The sequence below is a fragment of the Salvelinus fontinalis genome, chromosome 1 (assembly GCF_029448725.1).
Source record: "Salvelinus fontinalis isolate EN_2023a chromosome 1, ASM2944872v1, whole genome shotgun sequence".
NCBI lineage: Eukaryota > Metazoa > Chordata > Actinopteri > Salmoniformes > Salmonidae > Salvelinus > Salvelinus fontinalis.
The window spans coordinates 76,383,943-76,400,809 of record NC_074665.1 but is presented as its reverse complement, the minus strand read 5'-3'; the positions used below and the strand labels follow the sequence as shown (position 1 = coordinate 76,400,809).

Genomic DNA, 16,867 nt, shown 5'->3' with positions numbered 1-16,867 from the left:
GGGTCCATCTGGACTCGACCGGGTTCCACTACAAATCCCAGGAATTGTACTCGAGAGGAATGGAATTCACACTTTTACGGCTTAACGTACAAATGGCTGTCTAGGAGGCGTTTGAGCACTTGTCTGACATGCTTAGTGTGTTCTTGAAGGGAGCTCGAAAAGATGAGGATGTCATCCAAGTAAACAAACACGAAAATGTTAAGCATATCCCTAAGCACATCGTTTATGAGCGCTTGGAACACAGCCGGGGCGTTGGTCAGGCCGAAGGGCATCACCAAGTATTCGTAGTGACCAGTAGGCGTGTTGAAAGCGGTCTTCCACTCGTCACCGGGTTTGATCCGCACAAGATGGTATGCGTTCCGCAGGACAAGCTTAGTGAAGACCACTGCTTCCTGGAGCAGCTCAAAGGCTGTGGCCATAAGGGGTAGCGGGTAGCGGTTACGGACGGTTATGACATTAAGTCCCCGGTAGTCGATGCAAGGACGTAATCCCCCGTCTTTTTTAGCCACAAAGAAAAACCCTGCTCCCGCCGGCGAGGTGGATGGACGCATGAGGCCTGCTGCCAGAGCGTCCTTGATGTAGGTATCCATAGCCGCTCGTTCGGGAGGAGATAGGGAAAAGATCCGACCCCTGGGGGGGCAGGTGCCCGGAAACAGGTCGATGGGGCAATCGTAAGGTCTATGGGGTGGTAGTTTGGTGGCCCTCTGTTTGCTAAATACCGGTTTGAGGTCATGGTAACACTCGGGAACTCGGGACAGGTCGATGGATTCTAGAGACTCAGGAGGGGAACTTGGGAAGATACAAGTGGCTTGGCACGTAGGACCCCACTGCTTGATAGTGCCCACAGACCAGTCGATGTGAGGGTTATGGCTGTGAAGCCAGGGGTATCCAAGGACGAGAGGGAACTCGGAAAACGAGGTCAGATGGAAGTTCATCACTTCCTGGTGTTGGGAAACTGAAAGTCGCAAGGGGGTAGTGACACGAGTGACAAGTCCAGATCCCAAAGGGCTTCCATCCAGCGTAGTAACCCTTATGGGGTCACTTAGAGGTTCAGAGGGAACGCCATTCTCCTTCGCCCAGACACCATCCATGAAGTTACCTGCGGCTCCAGAGTCTACCAAGGCTTGAAGGGGAAGCTCGTGGTTGTCCCAGGAAAGGGTAACTGGAATGAGCAGGCGGGAGTTGGACGGATGGGAGGAGGTTATGTTTCCCGTTACAGTCCTCCCAGGCCTGCACGGGAGAGTGCCTTTTCCCTGGAGCCCGGGACACATGGAGAGGAAATGGCCCGGTTTGCCGCAATATAGACAGCATCGCTCCCTCATCCGGCGGTCTCTCTCAGCCTGGGAGATGCGTCCAACCTGCATGGGTTCCGGTGGAGTCAGCGAGGATAAAGGTGGAGACTCGGAGCTGGGACCGATAGGAGCTAGGGTGAGAGATCTACGGTTGAGCTCTCTCTCTCTCAGACGCTGGTCTATGCGTGAAGCCAACTTGATCAGGGACTCGAGGTTGTCCGATGGTTCCCGAGTGGCCAGTTCATCTTGGATGGTGTCGGAAAGACCCTTCAAAAAGCACACTGTGAGCGCCTCGTCGTTCCAGCCACTCGCTGCTGCCACCGTGCGGAACTGGATGGCTTAGTCCGTCACGCTGCGCCGACCTTGGCGGAGAGTCAGGAGCTGTTTGGCTGAGTCAGGACCGCTGTTAGGACCTTGAAACACTAGCTTGAATTCTTCAGCAAAGGTAGAGTAACTGGCACAGCAGGGACTTTGGGCATCCCACACAGCAGTAGCCCAGGCTATGGCTTTTTCCGACAGCAGGGTGATGATATAGGCTATCTTGGATCGGTCGGTGGGAAACGACGAGGGTTGCAGCTCGAAGGAGAGAGAACATTGGGTGAAAAACCCCTTACAAACACTCGGATCACCTGAGAACCGTTGGGGGGCGCAGACGAGGTTCAGCCAGGTGGTTAACTGCCACGGGCACTAGAATCTGATGAACTGGAGCAGAAGCGGTTGCAGGGGAAAGTTGATCAGAAATCTGCTTTATGGAAGTCATCATCTCCGACAGAAGTTGAGAATGTCCAGCCATTAAGGCCTCTTGCTGAACCAGAGCAGCTTCGTGACGTTGGACAGTCCCCTCGTGGTGGGACAGCATGGGAAAAAAGTCCTGGGTACTGGCTGCCTCTGGGTTCATATTAATGGCTCAGTGTTTCTGTCAGGACCCGATGCGAGAAACAGTCACTAATAAAATCGGCAGAACCCAGAAGATGAGGCAGACACAGCAGTACTAAAGATGGTGGTTTAATAAAAGAACAAGATCTTCAGGCAAAGAATATAAAGCCACAATGTCCAAAATAAGGCCAAAAGGCAAAAAATGGATATCTTCCAAAATACAAAGAAAATCCACAAAGTGGTAAGAACAGCAAGGGAAAAAACAAACATCAAAAGACTAATCCAAAATACACAAGAACAAAACCAGAGAACCTCTGGAAAATCCAACAAGAGAAAATATATGTCCACAACAAGGCTTGGGCTGGGGCTGGGTGCTAACATACAAACACTGAGCAAAGAACTGAGGAACACACAGGGTTTAAATACTAACAAGGGAACGACATACAGGTGCAAACAATAATTAGAGCAAGGAAAAAACAAAAGGTTCAAAAAAGGTGCAATGGGGACATCTAGTGACCAAAACCAGAACAGTCCTGGCCAAAACATGACACATTCAAGAGCAAAAGGTTTTCAATAGTTGTTTTCAATTCATAAAATAAATAATTAATTGGAATATAATATTGGAATGGATAATAAATAAATAACATCAAATAACATAGGAAATAACATTTAATAAAAATATCTTAACTAATTAACTCAGTGTAACATTGATGTGGCAACTCTCTTATGCTCTGCTATTGCACAATTCTAATTTGTACCTGTAGGTCACAAATAAATCTATCCCCAGTAAAATTGAAGCGGAACTCATGAGCCCACCTCCTGCACTGCTCACACCTACTCCAGTCCCCACCTGTGACTGAAAACAGGGGGAGAGATGCCAATTGAAAAGCTCTCTCTTAAAAACTTAGATTGCTATATATATGACATAAAATGCTGTGTAAAATAGCTAAAAGGCTATACAATTGCATTAACGGTAAAGCTATCAGTCACTATTGGAAACATTTGTATTTTAACTCAGACGATCTGGTAGTAAGGATGCTAGATAGTACTCCTAGCAGCTTACTAACATTTACTAGCTAGCTAACTAACATTTACTGTTAGTGAAGTTGCTAGCTTGCAAGTTAGCATAAACTAGCACAAACTGGGCTAGTCATTGTCTAATTGACAAATAGAAACACATTCATAACCATAAAGGGGTAACTAGCCCCCAGGGCCTAGGGGGTGGGGAGGGGAGTTACTACTTTACAAACAAATTATCTAAATGTTTCATTCTGAACAAGTGTATAATTTATCTCAAGGCTATCCTACTTGTATATTTAAAACTTCTTCGGGATTCATATCCTTGCTTCAGGGCCTGAGCTACAGGCAGTTCGATTTGGCTATGTCATTTTAGGCGAAAATTGAAAAAAGGGGGGGATCCTTAAGAGGTTTAAAAACACATATATAGATCTAACTTCATTGGAAGTTTCAAAATGTCAAAAAATTGGATCAAGTTGTTTTGATGAAATAGCTCCAAAAGTTGTGATGACACAGAGTACATTTTTTGTTCAGCAAGAACAGTAACAGCCAGGGAAAGTGTTGGGGAAATATTTTGGTGACATCTAGTGGTCTTTATGTGAATTACAGGGGGAGGGGCAGTTACACCAAGGGGCTAATTACCCCCTACTAATTACCCCCCCTATCAAGAGAACATCTCTGGTCATCCCTTCTACCTCTGATCTGGTGGACACACTAAACCCTGGCTATATTTAATCTAAAAACAAGATAATTGTGCCTTCCGGCTTGCTTAATATATGTGAAATTATTAATACTTTTACTTTTGATACTTAAGTATATTTTAAGCAATTACATTTACTTTTGACACTTAAGTATATTTAAAACCATATACTTTTAGACTTTTAATAAAGTAATATTTTACGGGGTGACTTTCACTTTTACTTGAGCCATTTTTAATTAAGGTATCTTTATTTTTACTGGAGTATGATAATTGGGTACTTTTTCCACCACCGAATGGTCGACGACTAGTTTCACACTGCTAGGTCTGGGGACTTTTCTAATTTGAGCAAAGGTCAGTGCTTCATCCCCTCTCCTCCATCCTCTCGCCTGCGTGACACGAAACCTGTCAAGTGGTGGAGTGTGTCAATTCATTCGTAAGCAAAAGGAAATCGTTCCTACCCTTCTCAATAGCATCCTTTTGGCGAAGAGGTACACGTATTCTACCGAGGAAGAGGTTTGATATCTGCCACACCCCCTTTGAATCAGATGGTGTATTGTCGGAGGAGAAAAGCATGCACACATAAAAACGTTATGCCAATATCGAGTTGTTGATCCACCTAAAAGTAAACAGAGAAGGTGAAGTTTGATGACATTGCTTGAGGCAGCGCAGCGGTTGATTCCGTTACCGGTTGGGATACTTAGAGAATACAACATTGTTATATATGAAATGGTGGCATTGTAATTCTTTTTCCGAGAGCGCTACCACGATTTATGTTGTATTCCACTTCACACCTGTAGGTGTTGGCTTTAAAGCAGAGAACCATTACGTATTTTAAGCACCATTAGCCAGTAGTTCATATTAGGGCCTATACACTTGACAATGGCCATCAAAAGTAAACTTACTCCCTATGATCTAAAAATTAACCATAAAAATGAAAGACATTTCCTAATTATTCCCTAGAGTGACTTAGTTGTGCACAGAAGCGATCACTAGAGTGACTTAGTTGTTCACAGAAGCGATCACTAGAGTGACTTAGTTGTTCACAGAAGCGAAGAAAGGCGTCATTCACAGGGTGTCTGGTAATTTCTCCTTGTTCGGCTTTATCGTGTGATCATATTCAGTACTTGAGCTTATAACTGAGATGCAAGCAGCTTACATCAAACAAGGGTCTGGATAATATTAATGAACAAAAATATAAACTCAACCTGCAACAATTTCTAAGATTTGTTACAGTTCATCTAAGGAAAATCGGTCATTTTTAAAATATTTTTTTATTTAACTAGGCAAGTCAGTTAAGAACAAATTCTTATTTACAATGACAGCCTACGGCGGCCAAACCCGGACGATGCTGGGACAATTGTGCGCCACCATATTGGACTCCTAATCACGGCCGGATTTGATGCACCCTGGATTCAAACCAGGGACTGCAGTGACGTCTCTTGCACTGAGATGCAGTGCCTTAGACCGCTGTTCCACTCGGGAGCCAAATTCAATTGAAATAAATTCTTCAGGCCCAAATCTGTGGGTTTCACATGACTGGGAATAGAGATATGCACCTGTTGGTTACAGATACATTAACAAAAGGTAGGAACGTGGATCAGAGAACCAGTCAGCATCTGGTGTGACCACCATTTGTCTCATGCAGCACGACACATCTCCTTCGCATAGAGTTGATCATGCTGTTGATTGTGGCCTGTGGAATGTTGTCCCACTCCTTTTCAATGGCTGTGCTGGATATCGGTGGGAAATGGAACACGCTGTCATATACATCGACCCATAGCATCCCAAACATGCTCAATGGGTGACATGTCTGGTGAGTATGCAGGCCATGGAAGAACTGGGGCATTTTCAGCTTCCAGGAATTGTGTACAGATCCTTGCAACATGGGGCTGTGCATTATCATGCGGAAACATGAGGTGATGGCGGTGGATGAATGGCATGACAATGGGCCTTAGGATTTCATCATGGAATCTCTGTGAATTCAAATTGACATCGATAAAATGCCATTGTGTTCATTGTCTGTAGCTTGCCTGCCCATACCACAACCCCACCACCACCGTGGGGCATCCTGTTCACAACATTGACATCAGCAAACCGCTCACCCTCACCGCGCCATAAAGGTGGTCTGCATTTGTGAGGCCGGTTGAATGTACTACTAAAATTCTCTAAAATGACATTGTAGAGAAAATTACATTAAATTATCTGGCATCAGCTCTGTTGGACATTCCTGCAGTCAGCATATCAGTTGCAAACTCCATGTCCTCGTCTCTACTCAGTTGCAACATTCAGTTCCAAACAGCTTTAGGAAGCAATGTCAGCACAAGAACTGTTCGGTGAGAGCTTCATGAAATGGGATACCATGGCTGAGCAGCTGCACGCAAGCCTAAGATCACCATGTGCAATGACAAGAGTCGGCTGGAGTGGTGTAAAGTTTGTCGCCATTGGATTCTGGAGCAGTGGAAACGCGTTCTCTGGAGTGATGAATCACGCTTCACCATCTGGCAGTCCGACGGACGAATCTGGGTTTAGCGGATAACAGGAGAACGCTACTTGCCCGAATATGTATATATATATATATTAGTGCCAACTGTAAAGTTTGGGGGAGGAATAATGGTCTAGGGCTGTTTTTCATGGTTCAGGCTAGGCCCCTTAGTTCCAGTGAAGGGAAATGTTAACTCTGCAGTGTACAATGACATTCTAGACGATTCTGTGCTTCCAACTTTATGGCAACAGTTGGGGAAGGCCCTTTCCTGTTTCAGCATGACAATGCCACCGTGCACAAAGTGAGGTTCATACAGAAATGGTTTGTCGAGATCAGTGTGGAAGCACAGATCCCTGACTACAATCCCCATCGAACACCTTTGGGATGAATTGGAATGCTGACTGCAAGCCAGGCCTAATTGCCCAACATCAGTCCCCAACCTCACTAATGCTCTTGGCTGAATGGAAGAAAGTCCCCACAGCAATGTTCCAACATCTAGTGGAAAGCCTTCTCAGAAAAGGGGAGGCAAAGGGGGAACCAAATCAATATTAATGCCCATGATTTTGGAAAGAGATGTTCAACGAGCAGTTGTCCACATACTTTTGGCCATGTAGTGTATCTGCCCAGCTGACCAAGTTTCAAATCAAATCAAGTTTATTTTATATAGCCCTTCGTACATCAGCTAATATCTCGAAGTGCTGTACAGAAACCCAGCCTAAAACCCCAAACAGCAAGAAATGCAGGTGTAGAAGCACGGTGGCTAGGAAAAGCTCCCTAGAAAGGCCAAAACCTAGGAAGAAACCTAGAGAGGAACCAGGCTATGAGGGGTGGCCAGTCCTCTTCTGGCTGTGCCGGGTGGAGATTATAACAGAACATGGCCAAGATGTTCAAAATGTTCATAAATAACAAGCATGGTCAAATAATAATCAGGAATAAATGTCAGTTGGCTTTTCATAGCCGATCATTAAGAGTTGAAAACAGAAGGTCTGGGACAGGTAGGGGTTCCATAACCGCAGACAGAACAGTTGAAACTGGAATAGCAGCAAGGCCAGGTGGACTGGGGACAGCAAGGAGTCATCATGCCCGGTAGTCCTGATTTATGGTCCTAGGGCTCAGGTCCTCCGAGAGAGAGAAAGAAAGAGAGAAGGAGAGAATTAGAGAGAGCCTACTTAAATTCACACAGGACACTGGATAAGACAGGAGAAGTACTCCAGATATAACCAACTGACCCTAGCCCCCCGACACATAAACTACTGCAGCATAAATACTGGAGGCTGAGACAGGAGGGGTCAGGAGACACTGTGGCCCCATCCGATGATACCCCCGGACAGGGCCAAACAGGAAGGATATAACCCCACCCACTTTGCCAAAGCACAGCCCCCGCACCACTAGAGGGATATCTTCAACCACCAACTTACAATCCTGAGACAAGGCCGAGTATAGCCCACAAAGATCTCCACCACAGCACAAACCAAGGGGGGGCGCCAACCCAGACAGGAAGATCACGTCAGTAACTCAACCCACTCAAGTGACGCACCCCTCCTAGGGACGGCATGAAAGAGCACCAGTAAGCCAGTGACTCAGCCCCTGTAATAGGGTTAGAGTCAGAAAATACTAGTGGAGAGAGGGGAACCGGCCAGGCAGAGACAGCAAGGGCGGTTCGTTGCTCCAGAGCCTTTCCGTTCACCTTCACACTCCTGGGCCAGACTACACTCAATCATATGACCTACTGACCTACTGAAAAGATAAGTCTTCAGTAAAGACTTAAAGGTTGAGACCGAGTCTGCGTCTCTCACATGGGTAGGCAGACCATTCCATAAAAATGGAGATCTATAGGAGAAAGCCCTGCCTCCATCTGTTTGCTTAGAAATTCTAGGGACAATTAGGAGGCCTGCGTCTTGTGACCGTAGCGTACGTGTAGGTATGTACGGCAGGACCAACTCGGAAAGATAGGTAGGAGCAAGCCCATGTAACGCTTTGTAGGTTAACAGTATAACCTTGAAATCAGCCCTTGCCTTAACAGGATATCTGTCTTCACAGTAATGTGAAATCCATAGATTAGGGCCTAATAAGATTTCCTTATAAACTACCAGTCAAAAGTTTGAACACACCTACTCATTCCAGGGTTTTTCTTTATTTTGAATATTTTATACATTGTAGAATAATAGTAAAAATAAAGAAAAACCCTTGAAAGAGTATTTGTGTCCAAACTTTTGACGGGTACTGTATGAACTGTAACTCAGTAAAATCTTTGAGATTGTTACATGTTGTGTTTTTATTTTCGTTCACTGTAGGAGGAAAAATGTAAATTAGCCATTACTAAGAAGTGTCCCGCACATTTTTGACGTGGGCCATAAACTCATGTGTATCCTCCACCATGGACAGTGATTTACAACACAACAGCTCTTTGTAATCTGAGGCAGGCACATGGTTAAAACGCATGGACATCATTTCAAGCTTTTACATGTTTCTGTGAAATTTAGAAGAAGAACAATTTGCACCGGCTGACAAAGCATCTATTATAGGTTGTCCATTTAAAGACTGTCCACATGTCTAAACATTTTAGTCCTGAAGTATCCTACACCATCTGCCTCTTCACAAGTGCAAATGTATCGGTAAATATGATGTGTTGTATGTGTAATATTTGGGAAAATAATTAGAATTACATTGCAGTACATTCAACATCATTTTGTGAACTTTTGGTTTATGATTTCAGAATTGCGTTGGTCGTCATGTCACTTCCACTGATTCTGAGCCCCCATGTTTTTGGGCTCGCGACAGACGGTTTGATCCATCTGAGTAGGTTTACTTTTACGCATAACATTATTTCAATACAACACTATTTTAACAAAATGTATACTAAACACATATGGTTTTTACATTTTTACTCAGAAAACATTGCAGGCAAGCTCAGCTTCATTCAGAGGGAAGGAAATGTGACTTATCTGCGGGACAAGGAGCTGGCCACGGAAGTTCCAACCGAGACAAAGTTTGAACTGTTCGATCCAAGGAACACTTTACGCTCCGCCAGATTCACCTATACCTGGGACTTCGGCAACGGGTAGGCCTATGTGGACTTGCCTGTTTATCATCGAATGCATGTTTTGTAGTTTAGGCTATATATTTAAATATCATGTGGTTGTTTTATTTTTTCTTTATTTATTCGATGTTGTGTGATGCTGTTTTTTACTGTAAGGATTACTGTTGTTTTCTGTTGTCTTGTCAGTGTTGAATGTATTCCATCAGGGACCACGTTAGAAACAAGTGGAATTGCTTTAACCTGTTATCCCTGGGTTGTCCTCATTGAATAATTTTTCCCAATCAATCAATCAATCAATATTCTGGTTTTGTAAGAGAGGTGCTGAAGGGATCGGAGCCGTCTGTGCACTATAACTACTCATCCTCTGGAAACTACACTCTGCAGCTGAGAGTAGTGACCCAAGTGAATAAAACCTCTACTCCACTAACTGGGGTATACAGCATGGACGTTACAGTTTTGGGTAGGTAGACAGAATGGACATAGTTTTTGTTTATAATTATTTAGTTTAAAACAGTGTATTTTGGCAATGTTGAGAGGACCATACAGCAAGTGACACCATCAATGTAGGTGTATTGCATATCTCTGCTATTTTCCAGACGCCATCAGAAATATTGAGTTGAAGGGCCCTTTGATTTTCCAGGTTTCCAGAAACAACAGTCTGGCTGTTCATGTGGATGGAAGGTGGGTACAATTTCTCAGTAGGCCACACAATTGACACACACAACATACTAAACATGTATAATACATTAAAGAATCAGATCATTTATTCTATCTCTCCCTCGCTCTGTTTCCCAGTCTTCCAATGTGGGTGTGCTGTATTTATTCTCCTCATCTCTCTCTCTCTCTCTTCTCTCTCTCCTCTCTCTCTCTCTCTCTCTCTCTCTCTCTCTCTCTCTCTCTCTCTCTCTCTCTCTCTCTCTCTCTCTCCTCTCTCTCTCTCTCTCTCTCTCTCTCTCTCTCTCTCTCTCCTCTCCTCTCTCTCTCTCTCTCTCTCTCTCTCCTCTCTCTCTCTCCTCTCTCTCTCTCTCTCTCTCTCTCTCTCTCTCTCTCTCTCTCTCTCTCTCTCTCTCTCTCCTCTCTCTCTCTCTCTCTCTCTCTCTCTCTCTCTCTCTCTCTCTCTCTCTCTCTCTCTCTCTAGTCCTCCCATGTGGGTCTGTTGGAGGTTTCTACAGAACTGTGTATCAGCAAACCCTACAGGCTGTCACCTGACCATGCTGTATGAGAACACCATGATACTGAACCACACCTTCACAGCTTTAGGAGACCACTGTCTGGACATCAGCGCCCGCAACGACATCAGCAAACTGCAGACCTCCTACAACATCTTTGTGAGGAGAGATTGTAAGTCTGGTGTTATCATGTGGTCTGTGGAGATTTGGTCCACATTAGTCACGCTAGGCAGAAGCTACAGGATAGTACAGTACAGTACACACTTTGTCCTCTCACTTTTTTGGGAAGGCCCAAAAAATTGTCAAAGACTCCAGTCACTCAAGTAATACTGTAGACTTTTCTATCTGCTACCACGGCAAGCGATACCGGAGCGCCAAGTCTAGGACCAAAAGGCAGCTTCTACCCCCAAGCCATAAGACTGCTGAACAATTAATCAAATGGCCACCCGGACTATTTACATTGACACACCCTTCCCCTTGCTTTGTTTTTACACTGCTGCTACTCGCTGTTTATTATCTATGTATAGTCACTTTACCCCTAACTACATGTACAAAATAACTTGAGTAACCTGTACTTGTATATGGCCTCGTTATTGTTATTTTTATTGTGTTACTCGTTATTTTTTTGGGACTATTTTTATATTATTTAGTAAATATTTCTTAACTTTATTTCTTGAACTGCATTGTTGGTTAAGGGCTTGTAAGTACGCATTTCACGGTAAGGTCTACACCTGTTGTATCCGGAGCATGTGACAAATACATTTTGATTTGAATACAGTTTGATATAGTACAAATTATCCATCTATTAGTAGTGTCCCTCAGCAGTTCTGGTGGCACAAGAGGTTTTGATGAGAATTTACTTCTTTAGATTTCATGATTTTTCCTGTAATCTTCAGCTGAACCGAGTGATAGTGTGTTCAGATCATTGAAAAGACGTCAGTGGGACAGTGGCCAGGGTTGAGGAATGCAGCTAAGGAGTTCTGGAGGAGAGCAATTTAACAGCAGGACCCACACCCCATACTGCATTTGTCTCCTGTGGTGAATTGATTTGTGCTGGATGATATGGTTACAGAGGAGTTTCAGGAAGCTTGTGACCTAATTTTAATGCATAACAAATAGATTGTTTGAAACCAGAGACTGAAAGAATGATGAATGATGGTTTGTGTAAATAGGAACATGATTCAATGGTGCACAAAGTTAAGACAAGAGGAGACATGCTAATAATCATGTATGCATATACTCGGGAGTATGACAGTTACTAATTGGGAGTTAATTATAAAAAGAAAATCAATTCTGCTAGCAGAACTTATGACCAGTATTCAAGCTTGTCTAACTGCATCATGTAATACTGTAATATTACAGTATGTGAAATGTTTTCCATTCCTTGAACTATGGTCAAAACAGTTCTCTATTTGTCTCCTTATAGCCTCGATTAACCTGCTCTTCATCATGATGTGTGCTTGGATCGTCTTGACAATCCTTGCCTTCATCAGTGTTATAGCCTGTCGCCATAAGAAAGGACCCAACAACAAACCACAGGTAGGAAGGAGACTGAATGTTATGCTCTGTTTCAGTACTCCTAAAGATATGAGGCTATTCTACAATGTATCCACAATCGGTTGATCTACATGTATACCTAACAAATTGACTTAGGATCAATTCCAAAACTTGGTCGTAACCATAGAATGCACAGTCAAGCGGTGTTGTAGTTTTATTTTATTTTTATTTAACCTTTTTTTATACAGATTTTTCTCATTGAGATAACATCTATTTTTCAAGAGAGAACTCATCCAACAGCAGCATGGGGAACAAAGTTTCAGACAAAACAACTTACATACACTAACACAACATTGAACAAAACTATTAACAAACATACATTACAACAATTACATATTACGTAAAGAAACAGGACTCAGAGTTGACTCAGACTCGATTAATAGTGACTTTGTTTTCAGAAAATCTCTTCCTTTTGCATAATTGAACATATTAGCTAAAAAACGGTTGAACCACAGCTTTTAGCACGACCAAGGGACTAGTGACTCGAGTATGAAGGACTCGAGGTTTACTGGACTCTACATTTACTTTTAGTTATTTATTTAACCTTTATTTAACTAGGCAAATTAGTTAATAACAAATTCTTATTTACAATGACGGCCTACATCACTGCTGTCAAGTCATGGGGGATCTGCACAGTGTTTAGCACTACCAAAGAACTCAGACTTGGATTCGGACTCGGGGTTTACTGAACTCTACATCACTGCTGTCAAGTCATGGGGATCTGCACAGTGTTTTTGTTCTTGTTCAAAATGAAACTACTAAGAAATATTCAGACAATGTAGCCCTACAAACACCAAAAATCACTTGTGTGTCAGTGTAAATATTTATTTTTTATTTTGCAGATGTCTAAGTCCAGTAACGCCACTTACTCCAGCATGAACATGGAACTGCAGCCACAACAGGACTTCCCTGATATCAGTAGTGATCTCTATGTGTCCAGGCCAAAGAAAGAAGAGGTCCAACGCCTTCTACAGCACGGGACCAGATCTGTCGCCAAATCCTACCGCAACTAGTCTTCATTTACACACTTTGATTTGAGCTTTGTGTTGGACTGATTCAGGTCAAATGTTAATAGTTTGCTAACAATGTATAGTTTGAGATGAAAATACAGTACCAGTCAAAAGTTTGGGTTGAGGTCGGGTGATTGACGAGACCAGGTCATCTGATGCAGCACGCCATCACTCTCCTTATTGGTCAAATATCCCTTACACAGCCTAGAGGTGTGTTAGGTCATTGTCCTGTTGAAAAATGAATTATAGTCCCACTAAGTGCAAACCAGATGGGAAGGTGTATCGCTGCACAATGCTGTGGTAGCCATGCTGGTTAACTGTGCCTTGAATTCTAAAGAAATCACTGACAGTGTCACCAGCAAAGCACCCCCAAATCATCACACCTCCTTCTCCATGCTTCACAGTGGGAACCACACATGCGGATGTAACAGTTGTTAAAGTACTTTGTGAATTTCATCAGGTTCATATATTAATATAGCATGTTGATTTGTTATAATGCCTGCCTGCATCCTGGAATAGGGGAGTGTGTACTTACGATTTGCCCTGCGTGCTCCAGCTCAAATAATTTTGATGCACTATGAGAGGTAGACACGCTTTTTCTGTCGTATTCAGAAAAGTTTGACTCCTTTAAGCACAAAGTCATACACCTAGTGTTTTGTTCATGAATAATGGTGTATACTTAGAGGTTACTCATAAGTGGATGGTATTGTTAAGATGCAATTGTAATTGTACTTTTTAGGATGATATTAACATTCTGAATTCAACATTGCCTGTGGTTACTAGCTAGCTATTGTATGTGTGAACGGTGGCTAGCTCGAATTATCCCAGTCCCTTGTATTGTGCGTCTATTGTAGAAAGAGGCGCCGATTCGCAGAACATATGTGCTCTACAAATGTTTTGTATTTTCTTTTTGATGCAGGTATGTGGTTTCATCTATGTAAAATATATGTTATGTGTTGATACATAATAAAGGAGAGGCTATACTCATTTTTGTATATATATTTTTTTGATGCACTATGAGAGAAAGAGGCAACGATTCGCAGAACATACAGTATGTGCTCTTCAAACGTTTGTCTTTTCTTTTGGATGCAGATGCAGAGAGTGAATTCTGATTCATTAACCTTTTGTCAATAGGGGGCGCAGTTAGCATTTTTTTTTTCTGGGTGTCGCCAAATTAAACTGCCTCATGCTCAATTCTTGCTCGTACAATATGCATATTATTAATTCTATTGGATAGAAAACACTCTCTAGTTTCTATAGCCGTTAGAATTTTGTCTGTGGGTGAACCAGAACTCTTTCTACAGCGAAATCCATGACAGGTACTGCGATGGTCTGAGAGCGAAGCTCTGATTTCAGATCAGTTTTAAAAGTCTGCGTGTTTCCTATGGAACGACATGAACTGCACCCGCCTTCCCCTGGATGTCAGTAACCAATGAGAAGTGGAATGGGCTTGCTGCGTAGCTCTCAGAGGTTATAAAAGGCCAAGGAGTGAGAGGAGCCTTCCTTTCGACGCTGAACATTGCGCGGAGAGGGACCTCAGGATGCCATTTTCAAACGCTCAATTTTAAACGTTAGATGTATCCGTCTGTAATTTAATTAGACATAGGTGTTAGAAGCATCATAACGAAGCTATTTTAAACCGAGTTATATCAGATTATGCGAGTATATTGCTATTTTTCGGAATTTCCTCAGTATTGCGCCTTGAGGATTTGGACACGTTGGGGCAAAATAGCTATTGTTAGCTACTGTTAGCTGCTATATCAGAAGTTGAATGCAACGTTTTACAACCAAGCAACGATTCTTTTGGACAAAGAACCACCATGCCAAGATTCTGATGGAAGCTCGTCGAAAAGTAAGAGCTATTTATGATGTTATTCCGTTTTTATGTGGAAAAATGTAAACTCCATAATGGCGATTAGTGACGCGATTATTGCAGCACTAGTCTGGCTGTAACGCACACTGTATGTCTAGTAACGTTAATTTTAAAAATCTAACTCAGCGTTTGCATTAATAACTAATGCATCTTTCATTTCATGTCCAACCTGTATTTTTTTAGTCCAGTTTATGAATAGTTTTTGATAAAAATATTTGTATTTTCAAAATGGCGCCGGGCAGATTGCTTGAGTAGTTGAACACTATTTCCATTGTGTAAGCACGATTTGTGCCGCTAAATATGCACATTTTCGAACAAACTCTATATGTATGTTGTAATATGATGTTACAGGAGTGTCATCTGAAGAATTCTGAGAAGGTTAGTGAAAAAATTAATATATTTTGGCGATGTTGATGTTATCGCTCTCTTTGGCTAGAATCAATGCTCTGGTAACGTTTGCATATGTGGTATGCTAATATAACGATTCATTGTGTTTTCGCCGTAAAACACTTAGAAAATCTGAAATGTTGTCTGAATTCACAAGATCTGTGTCTTTCCATTGCTATGTGCTGTGTATTTTTAAGAAATGTTTTATGATGAGTAAATTGGTAATACACGTTGCTCTGTGTAGTAATTCTAGGAGCTTTGGTGAGATTTGTGATGCTGGCTGCAATGGCAAACTATGATTTATACCTGAAATATGCACATTTTTCTAACAAAACCTATCCTATACCATAAATATGTTATCAGACTGTCATCTGATGAGGTTTTTTCTTGGTTAGTGGCTATCAATATCTTAGTTTAGCCGAATTGGTGATAGCTACTGGTGTTGAGAAAAAATGGTGGACAAAGAAAAATTGTGTCTTTTGCTAACATGATTAGCTAATAGATTTACATATTTTGTCTTCCCTGTAAAACATTTTAAAAATCAGAAATGGTGACTTTATTCACAAGCTCTGTATCTTTCATTAGGTGTCTTGGACTTGTGATTTAATGATATTTAGATGCTACTATTTAAATGTGACGCTATGCTAGCGATACTAATCAGTGTGGGGGGGGCAGTTACATCAAGTAACTGCTTGCGTCAGTTACTTGATGTGGAATAGAGTTCCATGTAGTCATGGCTCTACGTAGTACTGTGTGCCTCCCATGGTCTCTTCTGGACTTGGGAACTGTGAAGAGACCTCTTGTGGCATGTCTTGTGGGGTATGCGTGGGTGTCCGAGCTGTGTGCCAGTAGTTTAGACAGACAGCTCAGTGCATTCAACATGTCAACCTTTCATAAATAAAAGTAGTGATAAAGTCAATCTCTCCTCCACTTTCAGCCGTTTACAGGGGTGGATCCCAAAATAAATGTGTAAAGTGATAAAAACGAATTAGGTTAATTGCGCAAGATATTTTATAGATAAAACAATAAGTAGCATATTCTTTTTAAATGTGTGTATGCTTTTCTCCTCCAAAAATACATCTGATTCAAAGGGGGTGTGGCAGATATCAAACCTCTTCCTCTGTAGAATACATTTGCGCTTCCTCGCCATAAAACACTTTATATCAGAGTTCTGCCTGTTGTCACACGTGTACTGTACATGTATCTACCCTCTCATTGGCTAGTCGCACCTGATCTTGATCTTGTCTCCTCCCGACTGCCTTCCATTTTTTAAACATTTATTTTCATTGTTTGAGCGGCCAATGGAGTACCTGGTCAAACTAATGGATAATCTGTGGTGACAGACAGTATCTCTAGGTCAAGTATTCCCAAACTAGGGTATGGCAATTCCCGCGAGAGAGTAACAGGAGTTTTTTTTAGCAAGAATTAAGACGACTTTCGAGTAGTGAGACATGTATAAAACCA

The 16,867-nt window shown here is 42.4% G+C and overlaps 1 protein-coding gene across 1 annotated transcript; it reads left to right on the top strand.

The window, feature by feature from the left end:
* Positions 1–8,569: 8,569 nt before the first annotated feature.
* On the top strand, positions 8,570–14,117 carry LOC129862195 (transmembrane protein 130-like). The gene is made up of 8 exons (XM_055933616.1): positions 8,570–8,982; positions 9,084–9,166; positions 9,260–9,428; positions 9,722–9,867; positions 10,004–10,088; positions 10,546–10,748; positions 12,003–12,115; positions 12,976–14,117. The coding sequence occupies exons 1-8, from the start codon at positions 8,975–8,977 to the stop codon at positions 13,144–13,146; spliced, it is 978 nt and encodes a 325-aa protein (XP_055789591.1). The 5' UTR covers positions 8,570–8,974; the 3' UTR covers positions 13,147–14,117.
* The last annotated feature ends 2,750 nt before the right edge of the window (positions 14,118–16,867 follow it).

Excerpts from the sequence above, each read along its gene's own strand:
- LOC129862195 (XM_055933616.1), top strand. Across the intron at positions 10,089-10,545 it reads GCTGTTCATGTGGATGGAAG|TCCTCCCATGTGGGTCTGTT; the intron begins GTGGGTACAATT and ends CTCTCTCTCTAG. Across the intron at positions 10,749-12,002 it reads CATCTTTGTGAGGAGAGATT|CCTCGATTAACCTGCTCTTC; the intron begins GTAAGTCTGGTG and ends GTCTCCTTATAG.